The 14,189-nt window shown below is 44.7% G+C and overlaps 1 protein-coding gene across 10 annotated transcripts in view; it reads left to right on the top strand.

The window, feature by feature from the left end:
• The window catches only part of b4galnt1a (beta-1,4-N-acetyl-galactosaminyl transferase 1a), a 165,777-nt gene that overhangs the window by 3,854 nt on the left and 147,734 nt on the right, over positions 1-14,189 (top strand). For 7 of the 10 annotated variants that reach the window (XR_009807132.1, XR_009807133.1, XR_009807130.1 and 4 more), the window contains exon 2: positions 9,905-10,084. The exons of 1 other annotated variant lie outside the window; for it this stretch is intronic. Coding sequence is in view for 1 of the 9 variants with exons in the window: in XM_061903379.1 (XP_061759363.1) it covers positions 9,905-10,084 (180 nt within the window). In the remaining 8 variants the exon portion in view is untranslated. Of the gene's footprint in view, positions 1-9,904; positions 10,212-14,189 lie in introns of those variants that run through there. 2 more of the 10 variants (XM_061903384.1, XM_061903382.1) reach the window with 2 other exon arrangements.

Genomic DNA, 14,189 nt, shown 5'->3' with positions numbered 1-14,189 from the left:
TCGCTAAAATTCGCTCCATTCTGTCCACTAAAGACGCTGAGATCATTATCCATGCGTTTGTTACGTCTCGTCTCGATTACTGTAACGTATTATTTTCGGGTCTCCCCATGTCTAGCATTAAAAGATTACAGTTGGTACAAAATGCGGCTGCTAGACTTTTGACAAGAACAAGAAAGTTTGATCACATTACGCCTATACTGGCTCACCTGCACTGGCTTCCTGTGCACTTAAGATGTGACTTTAAGGTTTTACTACTTACGTATAAAATACTACACGGTCTAGCTCCATCCTATCGTGCCGATTGTATTGTACCATATGTCCCGGCAAGAAATCTGCGTTCAAAGGACTCCGGCTTATTAGTGATTCCCAAAGCCCAAAACAAGTCTGCTGGCTATAGAGCGTTTTCATTTCGGGCTCCAGTACTCTGGAATGCCCTCCCGGTAAAAGTTCGAGATGCCACCTCAGTAGAAGCATTTAAGTCTCACCTTAAAACTCATTTGTATACTCTAGCCTTTAAATAGACTCCCTTTTTAGACCAGTTGGTCTGCCGTTTCTTTTCTTTTTCTCCTCTGTCCCACTCTCCCTTGTGGAGGGGGTCCGGTCCGATCCGGTGGCCATGTACTGCTTGCCTGTGTATCGGCTGGGGACATCTGCGCTGCTGATCCGCCTCCGCTTGGGATGTTTTCCTGCTGGCTCCGCTGTGAACGGGACTCTCGCTGCTGTGTTGGATCCGCTTTGGACTGGACTCTCGCGACTATGTTCGATCCATTATGGATTGAACTTTCACAGTATCATGTTAGACCCGCTCGACATCCATTGCTTTCCTCCTCTCCAAGGTTCTCATAGTCATCATTGTCACCGACGTCCCACTGGGTGTGAGTTTTCCTTGCCCTTATGTGGGCCTACCAAGGATGTCGTAGTGGTTTGTGTTGTGGTTTGTGCAGCCCTTTGAGACACTAGTGATTTAGGGCTATATAAGTAAACATTGATATATATTTATATATATATATATATATATATATATATATATATATATATATATATGTATATGTGTGTGTATGTATGTATATATATATATATATATATATATATATATATGTGTATTATATATATACTGCATATATATATATGTATATATATATATACACTGCATATATATATATATATATATATATATATATATATATATATAATATAATTCCTTGTGCACTAATTGACTAAAAGAGCACGCACTTGCCACTGATGTCACATTACCGATGGGAAAATGCATTTTTAAACAATATGATTTGCCTGAGCATCTAGGAGACTCCGAGAGTAACAAGCGGTAGAAAAGGGATTAGAAAAGACAGATTTAAAATAACTTGGGACTTCCCGCGGGCCGGATTTTGGGGACCCCTGCATTAGACAGTATATCTTACCTTTACTTAAATGAAGTCCATTCGTCTTTCCTTCTGAAGGAAAATCTCCATGACTTTGTAAGAGAATTCCTAATTTTTCTCTTTTTCTTTGAGTTTTGAAAGTCTCTCATTCTCAATTGAGATAATTGCCAGGGAAGAAAGTCTTCCTTGGTCAGTCCTATCCCCACTGTATGTTTTCATTCTTTTCAATGTAGAAAACTACCTTTTCACAGATGCAGTTGTCTGCCAGGTTATTTTAATCAGGAAACATGTAATTTCCGCAATTTTTACCGTGAATATTATCAAAATATACAGGAACCATACCAAAATCACATAGAGAGCATAGAGCAAATGAGAAATATAAAAAAATATTTTATTTTATTACTTCCTTTTTGAACATCTCATAGTTAAGCCTATTACCTCCCTGGTGGAAAGGTGAGACACTGCCTCACTTGCTTTCCCTATCAGCACGTCACTGTACTATAGTATCGCGATACTAATGAATCATATTCAGTACTATACCGCCTCTGAAAAGTACCGGTCCGCCAGCCCCCAGCTTACTCCCTCGCCCCTGTCGTCATCACCGGTTTACGAACAGACAAGCATGTTCGGCAGTGCACAAACACAGAGTACTTACAAGCAGACACAATGTGTACACAGAAAATGGAGAACGGACGCATTTTGGCCAAAAAAAATAACGATAAATGTGAAGTTATAACACTAAAACGCCCACCGGGAGAGGTGCTTTAAAACAGGGGTGTCCAAATTTTTTCCACTGAGGGCCACACACGGAAAAATTAAACCATGCGGGGGCCGTTTTCATATTTTTCATTTTCAAACCATACCACAATATATGGATTCTTTTTTTAAACTTTAGGACTCCCAGGGACCATAAATGGGCTCCGTCATTAACATGTTAAAAATAAGTCAAATTATTATTTTAATTTTTTGTGTAACGCTTACAGTAAATCCCTATTTCAACTTCAGGTTGATATAAAGTAAAAAAAAAAAAAAAAGGTTTTATGCCTTTTCAGTCAAAGACAACTTTGTTTTTTATAGTTAAACTGAAATATGCAGTATTTCCCCCATTGCCCAAAACATTCAGAAAACAATATTTGATCTGAATTAATTGTAGCCCTAAAAAGATCAATAATGCAGGACACCATTGATTTAAATGTATTATTATTTTTCAGTAATCACAGTGAAAAAATAAATAAAATCCCACTAAATATCTTTCAGATCCAAAAGGTCCCCCACTCATAAAGTGATACATTTTTATTATTATTTGTTTTACTTTCAATGCTTAAGTTATGAGATCAACTTCAGATGTATCTGTCGATTTTATGTTTGAACTATTATTTTGTATGTTTTATATGGCAACCACACAATATATGCACATAATATTTTCCAGATAAAACATTATAAAGTGAAATATTTGAAGTAATTGGAGACTTGAATAGTTCAATAATTCATTATAATTTTTTATTTTTTTTTAAACTTTTTTTATTTTTTTTAGCATTGGCAATAAGAGCAAAATAAAGAAAAAAAAACAAACAGCCTGCATGGCAGCTTTGTGTCAACATTGCAACTTTTCCCCATAATATTTCACCTCATTCTCCTTTTTTTTTTGGTGTTTTTTTAATTTATTTTTGCAATAGCATTTCCAGAATGTGTGACGGGCCACTAAACAATCAGCTGCCGGCCGCAAATGGCCCCCGGGCCGCACTTTGGACACACCTGCTTTAAGACATGGCGAGCTCGCTAGCAGTTTAAGTCCAGTCAGTGTCGGCAGTGTTTTAGCTACTTCTAAAACACTAATCCTCGCCTACATGGTGACACATAAAGTAAGTTTCTTACAAGTATCATCCCTGCAGGACCAGGAAAAGCTAAACATGTTTCATTACACACCGTAGCTCACCGCCGTCAAAATCCAAACAATCGTCATTGGTGGATCTACACCTAACATCCACTGTACGATAGTGTATCTAGTCGATACTACTATGATTACGTCAATATTTTTTGGCATCACAACATCTTCTTTCGTTTTTTCAAAATTTATATTATGTTTATAATCTCAGGAAATATGTCCCTGGACAGATGACTTTGGATATGACCAATGTATGATCCTGTAAATACTTGGTATCGGATTGATACACAAATTTGTGGTATCATCCAAAACTAATGTAAAGTATCAAACAACACGAGAATAAGTGATTATTGCATTTTAACATAAGTGTAGATAGAACATGTTAAAAAGGGAAACTGCTGAAGTACACCATTCACTTTTCAACTTCCCCATGTCATCTGCTCCTGCCTGATTAGTTTGGAAACCCCAACTGAGCTAAAGCAATCTGATGAAAAGGGGGATATGTAACATATCATCCATCTATTTTCTATACTGCTTGTCCTCATCTGAGTGGAGCCTACTCTTGCAGACTTGAGTTGAAAAGCAGGGTACATCCTGTTAGCCATGAGTCAATCACAGGAAATCATAGACAAACAAGCATTCACTCTCACAGCCGTGGACAAATCAGTTGTTCCTATTCTGGCTGCTATGGATGTTTTTGAGATCAAGAAGGAAGCAAGTAGAGTGTATCCTAGACACAAAGATTAACATTCATTAAGTTTCCATACAACAAATTAGTCAGACTTCTCAAATAGTGTGGCTCGAAATAGGTTTTAGCACAAAAATCAGATCAACACACTTAGATTATGCGATTGGAAACCGGTTCTGTCAAAATCTGTGGCGGCCCAACATGACATTATTCACAAGTGAAGAAAAACAAACATGGGAAAAAAGCATATATATTTAAGATATGAAAGTTCAAATAAGTGAATATTTTAAAGCAGATAGATAGATAGATAGATAGATAGATAGATAGATAGATCATACTTTATTGATTCCTTCAGGAGAGTTCCCTCCGGAAAAATATGATAAAATTAAATAAAACTCCCTGTTAAGTAAGTGTCAGAATTTGGTCAGAAATTACACTTTAGAGGGCAGCACAGTCTATAAGGGGTTAGTGCATGGGCCTCGCAATACGAAGGTCCTGGGTTCGATCCTGTGCTCGGGATCTTTCTTTGTGGATTTTGCACGTTCTCCCCGTGACTGTGTGGGTTCCCTGCGGGTACTCTGGCTTTTTCCCACCTCCAAAGACATGCTCCTGGGGATAGGTTGATTGCCTGGGTATCTGCGACTTGTCCACGGTGTACGCCACTTTCCGCCCGAATGCAGCTGAGATAGGCTCCATTACCCCCCGTGATCCCAATAAGGACAAGTGGTAGAAAATGAATGGATGGATGACACTAGATACGTGACATAATGTGAGGACATCCTGGCTGGTGGATAGAAACTTAGAAACATCTGCATTTTGACTCTTAACTGTTTTAGTAGAGGTGGGAATCTTTGGGCACCTTGCAATTCCATTATGATTAGGATTTAGGAACTACGATTCGATTAAAAATCAATGGCTGATGCAGCTTTAATCTATGTATATTGATGCAGTTTTGTATGTCTTTTTGTTCCGTTAAATAAGCGTTTATCACTCCTAAATTCTAAAAAACAGTGCATTTTTGATAAGAAACAGTTAATTAATTCCCATTACATTTAATAAATTAATAGAAATATGTGCAAAACTGTAACATAAGTGCTCTAAAATAAAGCAGCTGGTCAGATCTCTCAGTGAGGTGGCTAGCTGCAGTCAGCCAATTTTAGAATTGTCTGCCTTACTTTATTCACAATTAATAAATCGATTATCTATTATTGAAGTTTACAAATTGATTACTTAATCGTCCATGTCCAAATAGTGATGCATCTAAAAATCAATTATTTCCTCCACCTCTACTTTTAGTATACTCACTATAATTATTCCAAAAGATTATGTTAATGGGATGTAGTGATATGAACATTTCCTATCATGGTTACCATTATTATGGCGGTATCGTTGAATTTACTTAAAAATTACTTATACACACACTGAAATCTTTTCACTAACCATTTTTTTTATTAACAAAAATAAATGGACAAACTTTTTTGCGTGGTTTGTGTTTTGTTTTGTGTTTATAGGAAATAACATTTATTTGTATTATTTTTTTCTCCGTTGTGTCTTCCTACTCTGTGCAGTGGTCTTAAACAATAACTCAATAAAAAAAACCTCTGTCTGGTAATCCTTGATCACATTATTATTGTTTATCAATAACAATAACAAATAGCAGTAGATCACACAAAGTATCTCATTCATTGCAAACATCTACAAGTAACTTTGTTGTTCATATTAGAGATGTAACCATACGAAAATGTCATATCACGGTTAAAATTGTGACACAAATTACCACGGTTATCATTATTATCAGGGTGTTTTTAAATGTGCTCAAAAAGTACTTAAACACATACAAAAACGTTTTATTAAAATGTTTTTAAAAATACATACATACACAATAAACTGTCTTGGCAGAAGATACATCAAATTTTGTTCTGGCTTCTTAAAGCAGTACTGCACTTTTTTTTAGGGAAATTTGCCTATCGCTCACAATCCTTATGAGGGACAAGAACATATTTTTTGTTTTGCATTCTAAATTGTAATTATTGGCTCATTGTTGGTGGCTAACAATGCAGCTAATGGGAGCATTCCAGTCTGCCTCTTAAGTCACTCTAAAATGCATCCAAAAACTGCCAAATACACTTCATTTACCTTCCATAAAATATATATGTGACAGACTCTTGCTGTTGTCGTGCGGGTTCCATGGGCCACTCAGGAAGGACATGCTTGAGCAGGTTTGACTTCCGTTTATTCTTTCAATAACACAATCTTGTCTGCAATCGGGTCGCTTTTCAGCGCCTTCTCTCCTGCTCGCTGTCTTCGGCTCGCTCTCTGTCGCTCTCGGTACTAAGGTTCTCCAACTCCTCCTGCCCCGATCTCTCCCCCTTTTCCCCTTTTATGCAGCGTAAGGAGAAATGTTAATTGTTTCCCGATGTGTGAGCCACGCACCTGATCTCGCTCATAGCGTCGCTCCCGGCAAGCCCCGCCTCTCCGCTTTTTCGCCGGCTCCGCCTCTCTACAATATAATACCCAAGCTGTAGTGACGTTGTTATTGTAAAGGCACGCACTGAGGTACGTAATAACACATTGCCTTACGACTGCATGCTACGGCATTAGCGGAAAGCTAGCGTTTGCGTCAGCAGCTAAATGGCTTTTGAGTTTGTAATGCACATGTATTGGACACAATCCTAGAGGACACATATCTGTACTGACTAAAAACATGAACAATCATGTAACATAGTCGCAGTCATATTAATGTCGCAGGACATCCTTAGCATGTTTATTTCTGGAGCCAACACAGATCTTGGACAAAAAGCCTTCAGCTATGCTGCTTGCTGGTCTTGGAATGACTTACAGAAGGGTCTGAGGTTACCTGAATTGATCACTTTGGGGAAATTCTGTCCATTTCGAAGGATCGAGAAAACTATTTCTATTGAACATTGTACTTGATTTTAAATTGCCTTTACTGAAACATTTTATATTTTTTGGACCTATCGTGTGTTTTTATGTTGTAAGTATTTTACATTTTTAACTGTGTTGTGTGACTCCTGCTGTTGTTGTTATATATATTACTGTAACTTTGTTTTGCTGTCCTTTTTCACCTTGTTAAATAAAGGATATTGATTGATTTGATCTGTCAAGTATTAGCCCACATTTTATGTTTTGTTTGTACACAGCTAGCTCAACAGTGCCCAGTTGTCCCTCAACCCTAAGGGATTTGCGTCAAGGTCGTTGGATAGGGTGTGGGGTATGTGTATGTGGCGTATATTTTTTTGTGGATGCATGTGTGTGTGTAAGCCTGCTGTGTGTCTCTGTTCTGTGGCCTTGGTGTGGTGCAGTCACTAGTCAATCCAAAGTCAACAAGAACAAGTGTGTCCATGAGAAATAAGAAGGGAGTTTGTTGTGTCTTTGCCACACTGTCCTTTGGGAGAGTGTCGAAGCCAGAGAAGCAATCCAAGTTAGAATGTTTTGTATGCAAGTGAAAATAAAATTAGCTTTTAACTCTAAATCAGACCTGGGCATTTTGCGGCCCGCGGGCCACATAGGGCGCTTTGTGCGTCCCTGTCCGGCCCGCGTGAGGCCAATTATAAATTACAAAATACATTTTAAAAAGTATCTATGTTGAGTGTGCAGCACAACGGTACAGCTTTTGTTTTGAAAACCGTTATTTGTATTACTTCCGTGTGGACGTATGCGCGTGCGTGATTGTGAGTGAATGTGAACAGCGCCAATCATAAATTACATGTATGTCATGCGTGCAATACAACTGTGCTGCTTTCATTTTTAAAAGTGTTATTTATGGAGGTATGTTCGTGTGTAACCTGTGAGTGAAGGTGCACAGCGACAAGTGATGCCCGGTTACCCCCGAGATGTCAGCTCACGCTAAAAAGCGAAAAGTTGATGATGAATGCCGTGTTTTCAACAAGACATGGAATCCCATGTATTTCTTTACAGAAATTAAAGGTAAAGCTGTGTGCTTAATTTGTGGTACACAGGTTGCTGTGTTCAAAGAATATAATTTGAATTGCCACGACACAACGAAGCAAGAGGAAAAATACCGGAATCTGTCTGATGAAGAGCTCGCAAGGGAGACTAATGCGTGGATGGTAAAACTGTAAACCAAACAAGGACTTTTTGCAAAACTTCACACCCCTAAGGGATTCAGCCGTCAGGACAAGTTTCGTCATTTCTCACAAAATTGCCAGAAAATGTAAGGTGTTTTCTGACATAGAGTTTATTAAGGAGTGCTTATTGGACTCAGAACTAGCGCCTCCCCCGACCCCAAAGGGAATTAGCGGTATAAAATGGATGGATGGATATTGGACTCCATTGCCTTGATATGCCCGGAGAAGAGGGGCGCATTTGAGAACGTGTCACTCTGCCGACGCACTGTAGCGAGGCGGGTTGTGACCTTCGCTGGAAACTTGGAGCTTCAGATGGAGAACAGAACGGCCGACTTTGACTGTTTTTCGCTGGCTTTGGATGAGTGCCGCGATGTACGTGACACCGCCCAGCTGTTCATCTTTTAACGTGGGATAACTGCAGACTTTCAAATTTTGTCGATGTAGCCCTCCAGTAGTGCTCGGTTGCTCATGCGGCCACCGGTAAAAATTAATTGCCCACTGTGGTGGGCGTGGCCTGCGCGCCTGCAGGGAAGCGGGGTGTGGCAGGACCGGCTTCGAAGTTGGCCACAAGTGATTGGATGAAACAACTGAAAGTGTTTGTCTAATCACCTGTCGCTCTGTAAAAGGCAGCAGTCGGGAGGCGGCAGGAGAGAGAGACGGACATAAAACAAATGCTGAAAAGCAGAAAGACATTTTGGCTAAAGGAAAGACAATTTTATTTTGTGGGTTTTGCTCTTGGTAGGGCGGCATAGCTCAGTTGGTTGAGTGGCCGTGCCAGCAACCTGAGGGTTGCAGGTTCGATTCCCGCTTCCGCCATCCTAGTCACTGCCGTTGTGTCCTTGGGCAAGACACTTTACCCACCTGCTCCCAGTGCCACCCACACTGGTTTACATGTAACTTAGATATTGGGTTTCACTATGTAAAGCGCTTTGAGTCACTAGAGAAAAGCGCTATATAAATATAATTCACTTCACTATATAAATATAATTCACATTTATTATAAAATAAAACATTGTTGAACCTGGAAAAAGCCTGTCATGTCTATACTTAGTGGTCCGGAGAACCCGGAAGCAATAGTCTTTCACAATTTGGCACCCAACCTGGCAGGACCACAGGAAGCAGGGGAAGATGACCCCCCGACAAATCTCGTGAGTGTGCTCGCCAAGGTGGTAGCGGGCAGCCGCCAACAGTGCCAAGTCCTGCGGGCATTGGTGGACCAGATGGGCAGGGCACGGGCAGGGCCAACAGCCGTCGCCATGCACCGCATGGGGGATGAAGAGGACACCCATGCCTTCCAGGACATTTTTTCGGCCACGGCGAGAGTTTGCGCGTAGCCGGATGAAGAGTGGGGGTTGCGGCTCTTGCCGCTCTTGAAGGGGGAGGCACAGCAAGCCGTGACCCATTCTACCAGGGTTTGCTTTGCGGACCTGAAGAGGGCGGTGCTGGACCAAACGGGCTGCACCGCTGAAGACTACCGGAGCCAATTCAGGTCCATGCGGCTGGGGAAGGAGGACTGGCCATTCGCATTCTGCCAGCGGCTCCAGGATTCGGCGAAGCGCTGGCTGCAGCCGGAAGAAGGCGAGGGCAGGCTGCTGGACCAGCTCGAGCTGTCCGGGAGCAGTTCCTGGATGCGAACCCGAAGCGGACGGCTAACTGGGTCCTGTACCACCGGCCCCGAGACATAGCAGCTGCGGTGACCCTCGCCGAGGACCACCTGTTCATCTACCGCGAGGCGCATCCAGCAACCCCGGCGCACGGACGGAGAAAGCGACAAGCCAAGGAGAGAATAGCGCACATTCCCCTGCCTTAACCTGTGTGACTCCCCTTCTGCTCTTCCCCACAGGTCCCGACTGCTTTCCCCAGAACATCTGCCGCGCAGACGGTCCCTCAAACCCTTGGGCAGGCGTGCTGGAGCGTGGGCGGTCGGGTCACGTGCGTCAGGGACCTCAGCAGGTGGAGGTGGGGCCTGTGGCCGCGGTGGCCAGCCCTTCCGTGCCCTCTCCCGACCCGGGTGAGACGTAAGGTATCAAGGTAACGATACAAGGGAGTACATACCAGGCAATGGTGGATTCGAGCTGCAGGCAGACCATGATCCACCAGAACCTCGTTCCACCCGTGGCTTTGAGGCATGCAACACGGCTAAAAATCAGGTGTGTTCATAGGGAAGTGCACGAGTACCCTATGGTCCCAGTAAAAATTTGGTATGAGGGCCAGAAGTATAGGGTTGAGGTAGCTGTAAGTACGCACCTCTCGCACCCCGTAATTTTGGGCACAAATTGCCCGGGGTTTAGTCGTTTACTGACACAATGCGTAGGGGTGCGTTCACGAACCGTAGGAAAGGGGAGTATCCGCGCACGAAGCCTCACGGCCCCCTATTGGCGTCCTACGGAGGATTTTCCCCTCGAGCAGTCTCAAGACGAAACTTTGCGCGCGGCCTGGGACCAAGTAGATTACATCGACTGTCAGCTGATTCCCCCGGGGAACAGCGCAGGTATTCCCTCACTTCTCCATTATGAGACATAGATTGTACCGAGTGAGCTGTGACACTCAAACAGGAGAGGAAATCACCCAGTTGTTAGTGCCGAAACACCGCCGGGAAATAGTTTTCCAGGCAGCGCATGTTATCTGATGGCTGGACATTTAGGGTATGATAAAACACTCAATCGGGTCATGGTCCGGTTCTATTGGCCGAGCATCCGGGCAGAAGTTCGGCGTTGGTGCGCGGCCTGCCCGGACTGCCAGCTGGACAACCCAGCGGCCACCTCGAAGGCCCCTTTGCGCCCATTGCCGCTCATGGAGGTCCCATTCGAGAGAATTGGGATGGACCTCATTTCACCCAAGCTCACCGGGGTATCGCTTTGTGTTAGTCCTGGTGGAATATGCAACGCGCTACCCCGAAGCAGTGCCCCTGCGCTCCATCTCTGCAAAGAGTGTGGCGCAAGCACTGTTTCAGGTCATCTCCCGAGTTGGAATCCCGAAAGAGATTCTGACTGACCAGGGCACGTCCTTTATGTCACGCACGGTAAAGTAACTGAACGGATTATTGGGAATTAAAGCGATCCGCACCAGCTTTACCATCCACAAACGGATGGGCTGGTGGAGCGGCTAAATAAAACGCTAAAAACCATGATCCGTAAGTTTACGCACAAGTTCAGACCAAACTGGGATAAATGGCTGGATCCCTTAATGTTTGCGATGTGGGAGGCACCCCAAGCCTCCACTGGCTTTAAACCTTTTGAGCTATTATACGGCAGAAAACCATGCGGAGTGTTGGACGTAATTTAAGAAAGTTGGGAAAAGGGTCCAAGCTCCAGCAAAAATAAAGTGCAAGCAAAACGCCACACGGTGGGGCACTTGTCACGTGAGAATTTGCTCCGTGCCCAGGAATGGCAAACAGCGCACGTATAAGAAGGACCCTTTGAGGTCACACGGCAAGTGGGTGATGTGAATTACGAGGTTCGACGCTCGGACCGGGGCGGAGACATTCAAATCTACCATCTGAACCTACTGAAGGGATGGAGAGGCGGAGCCTGTATCCCTTGTAACAGTAGTGAGAGAGGAGGACGAGTTGGGACCAGAGATCCCGCGCTCTGTCCCTCCCTCTCCACTCCCCTGTGATAACCAGCTCACGTTAGCGCTAAAGGCGGGTGTTGCTAAACTGCAGCGGTACTTCTCTGACATGTTCTCCCCTCGGCCCGGCCGCACGAATCTCATCCAGCATCATATCGAGACCAGCCCGGGGGGTTACGGTACGATCTCGGCCATGCAGGCTACCCGAACACAAACGCAAAATAGTTCAGGAGGTATTAAAATCCATGCTGGAATTGGGGGTAATAGAAGAATCCCACAGTGCGTGGTGCAGCCCCATAGTTTTTGTAGGGAAGAAAGATGGGCCTGTGCGATTCTGTGTGGATTACCGCAACGTGAATGAAGTATCACGTTTTGACACGTACCCCATGCCTCGGGTCGACGAGCTCCTAGATCGGCTGGGCAGTGCTCGTTTTTGGAATCTGCCAGTATCCCCTGGATTTGACCAGGGGATACTGGCAGATTCCCTTGTCACCAGAGTCCAAGGAAAAAACGGCCTTTTCCACTCCGGAAGGGTTATACCAATTCGTAACACTTCCGTTTGGCTTGTTCGGTGTGCCTGTCACGTCCCAGCGCCTCATGGACCGGGTGCTGCGACCCTACGCTGCATACGCGGCCGCCTACCTGGATGATGTCATCATCCAGAGTAGCGGCTGGGAACAACACATGCAGCGGGTGGGAGCAGTGCTCGAGTCCCTGATGCAGGCGGGGCTCACCACCAACCCGGCGAAGTGTGCAGTTGGCCGTAGGGAAGTACAATTTTTGGGGTACCACTTGGGAGGAGGGCAGGTGCGGCCGCAGGTAGATAAAACAGTTGCAATTGCGGCCTGCCCAACCCCCAAAACGAAAAAAGTGGTGAGGCAGTTTTTGGGTCTGGCAGGTTACTACCGGAGGTTTAGCCCCCGGTTTGCGGACCTGACCAGCCCAATAACTGACCCCACCCGAAAGGGTGCCCCAGATCTGGTCCAGTGGACGGAGCTGTGCCAGCAGGCATTTGAGAGGGTTAAGAAGGCCCTCTGCGAGGAACCGGTCTTACACATGCCTGATTTTTCCCTCCCGTTCTGTCTGCAGGCTGACGCGTCGGGCAGAGGTCTGGGAGCTGTTTTGTCCAAGCAGGTGAAGGGCGTCGACCGTCCCATCCTCTACATCAGCCGTAAGCTGTATGAGAGGGAGTGCCTCGCCATCAGGTGGGCGGTCGGGGCCCTCCGGTACTACCTTCTGGGGCGCTCATTCAGCCTCTGCTCAGACTACAAACCCCTCCACTGGCTCCACCGCATGAAGGATGCCAACACGCAGATCACCCGGTGGTCTCTAGCTTTGCAACCCTACAACTTTAGAGTGATCCACAGACCGGGGGCACAGACGGCCGTGGCCGACTTTCTGGCCCGCTCTCTCCCGGGGGGGGTAGGCGCGGCCGGACGGCATCCCGGCCTGAATCTGGCAGTGGAGGTATGTGGTGGGCGTGGCTTGCGCGCCTGCAGGGAAGCGGGGTGTGGCAGGACCGGCTTCGAGGTTGGTGACAGGTGATTGGATGACACAGCTGAAAGTGTTTGTCTTATCACCTGTCGCTCTGTAAAAGGCAGCAGTCGGGAGGCGGCGGAAGAGGGAGACGGACATAAAACAAGTGCTGAAAAGCAGAAAGACATTTTGGCTAAAGGAAAGACAATTGCTGGAAAGCAGTAAGATTTATTGTAAAATAAAATATTGTTGAACCTGGAAGAAGCCTGTCATTTCTATACTCTGTGGTCCGGAGAACCCGGAGGCAACAGTCTTCCACACCCACACCTGCTCTAAATTATCTTTGACTGATCCTCAAAAGTCATCCTGCGGGACAGACAGTCCGATGTTATCCAAATTAAAAGAATGTGCACAGTTCTTGCCGCATTCTACAATCATTTGTGGCTGCTTTGAGGTACTTTGAAGATTGCCGGCAACTTCCAATTTGTCCACAAACCAGAGCAACGCTTACTCCAATCAGCAGATGTCCTGTTGTCTTAATTCCAACTAGGTAGATATCTTCACGTCCTTGACTGAAAGGGTTGCCAGGCACGCGGCACTCCTACTTTTACCTAGAGTCAGTTGTGCGTCTAGCAATCGTGTGTCCAGCAACAATTGCTCTGTCACGACAAGCATGTTCCCCTCAACCCAGGATCTTGTCAATTTGGTTGAGGCCAGTTAAATAGTTCCAATGTTTAGATTTGGAGAGAAGTGCAAAAATAGGCAACAAGAAAGTTAAGACAAGACAAGGCTCAGGAGTAAGCAGGGGTGATAAGGGAGAGGAAAGGGGAGCGTCTGACCTCGATGAGTGCCAGTGACAAATATTGTGAGAAATTATGTGCTGCATGTATCATGATCAATATGATGATACATACTTCTCCTATGTCTGCTGCAACGTTTCAACTGCTCTTCATTCTCGCTTAGTTTCTATAACCAGCAGTTGAAGTGAATTATATTTACAGGGAGTAGCTCTTTTTTCTAGGAACTCAAAGCCACTTACATAGTGAAACCCATTATCTAAGACTGGGAGCAGGTGGGTAAAG

Source organism: Nerophis ophidion, linkage group LG06 (assembly GCF_033978795.1).
Source record: "Nerophis ophidion isolate RoL-2023_Sa linkage group LG06, RoL_Noph_v1.0, whole genome shotgun sequence".
NCBI lineage: Eukaryota > Metazoa > Chordata > Actinopteri > Syngnathiformes > Syngnathidae > Nerophis > Nerophis ophidion.
The sequence above is the reverse complement of the archived record's forward strand: the minus strand, read 5'-3'. Positions and strand labels throughout refer to the sequence as shown.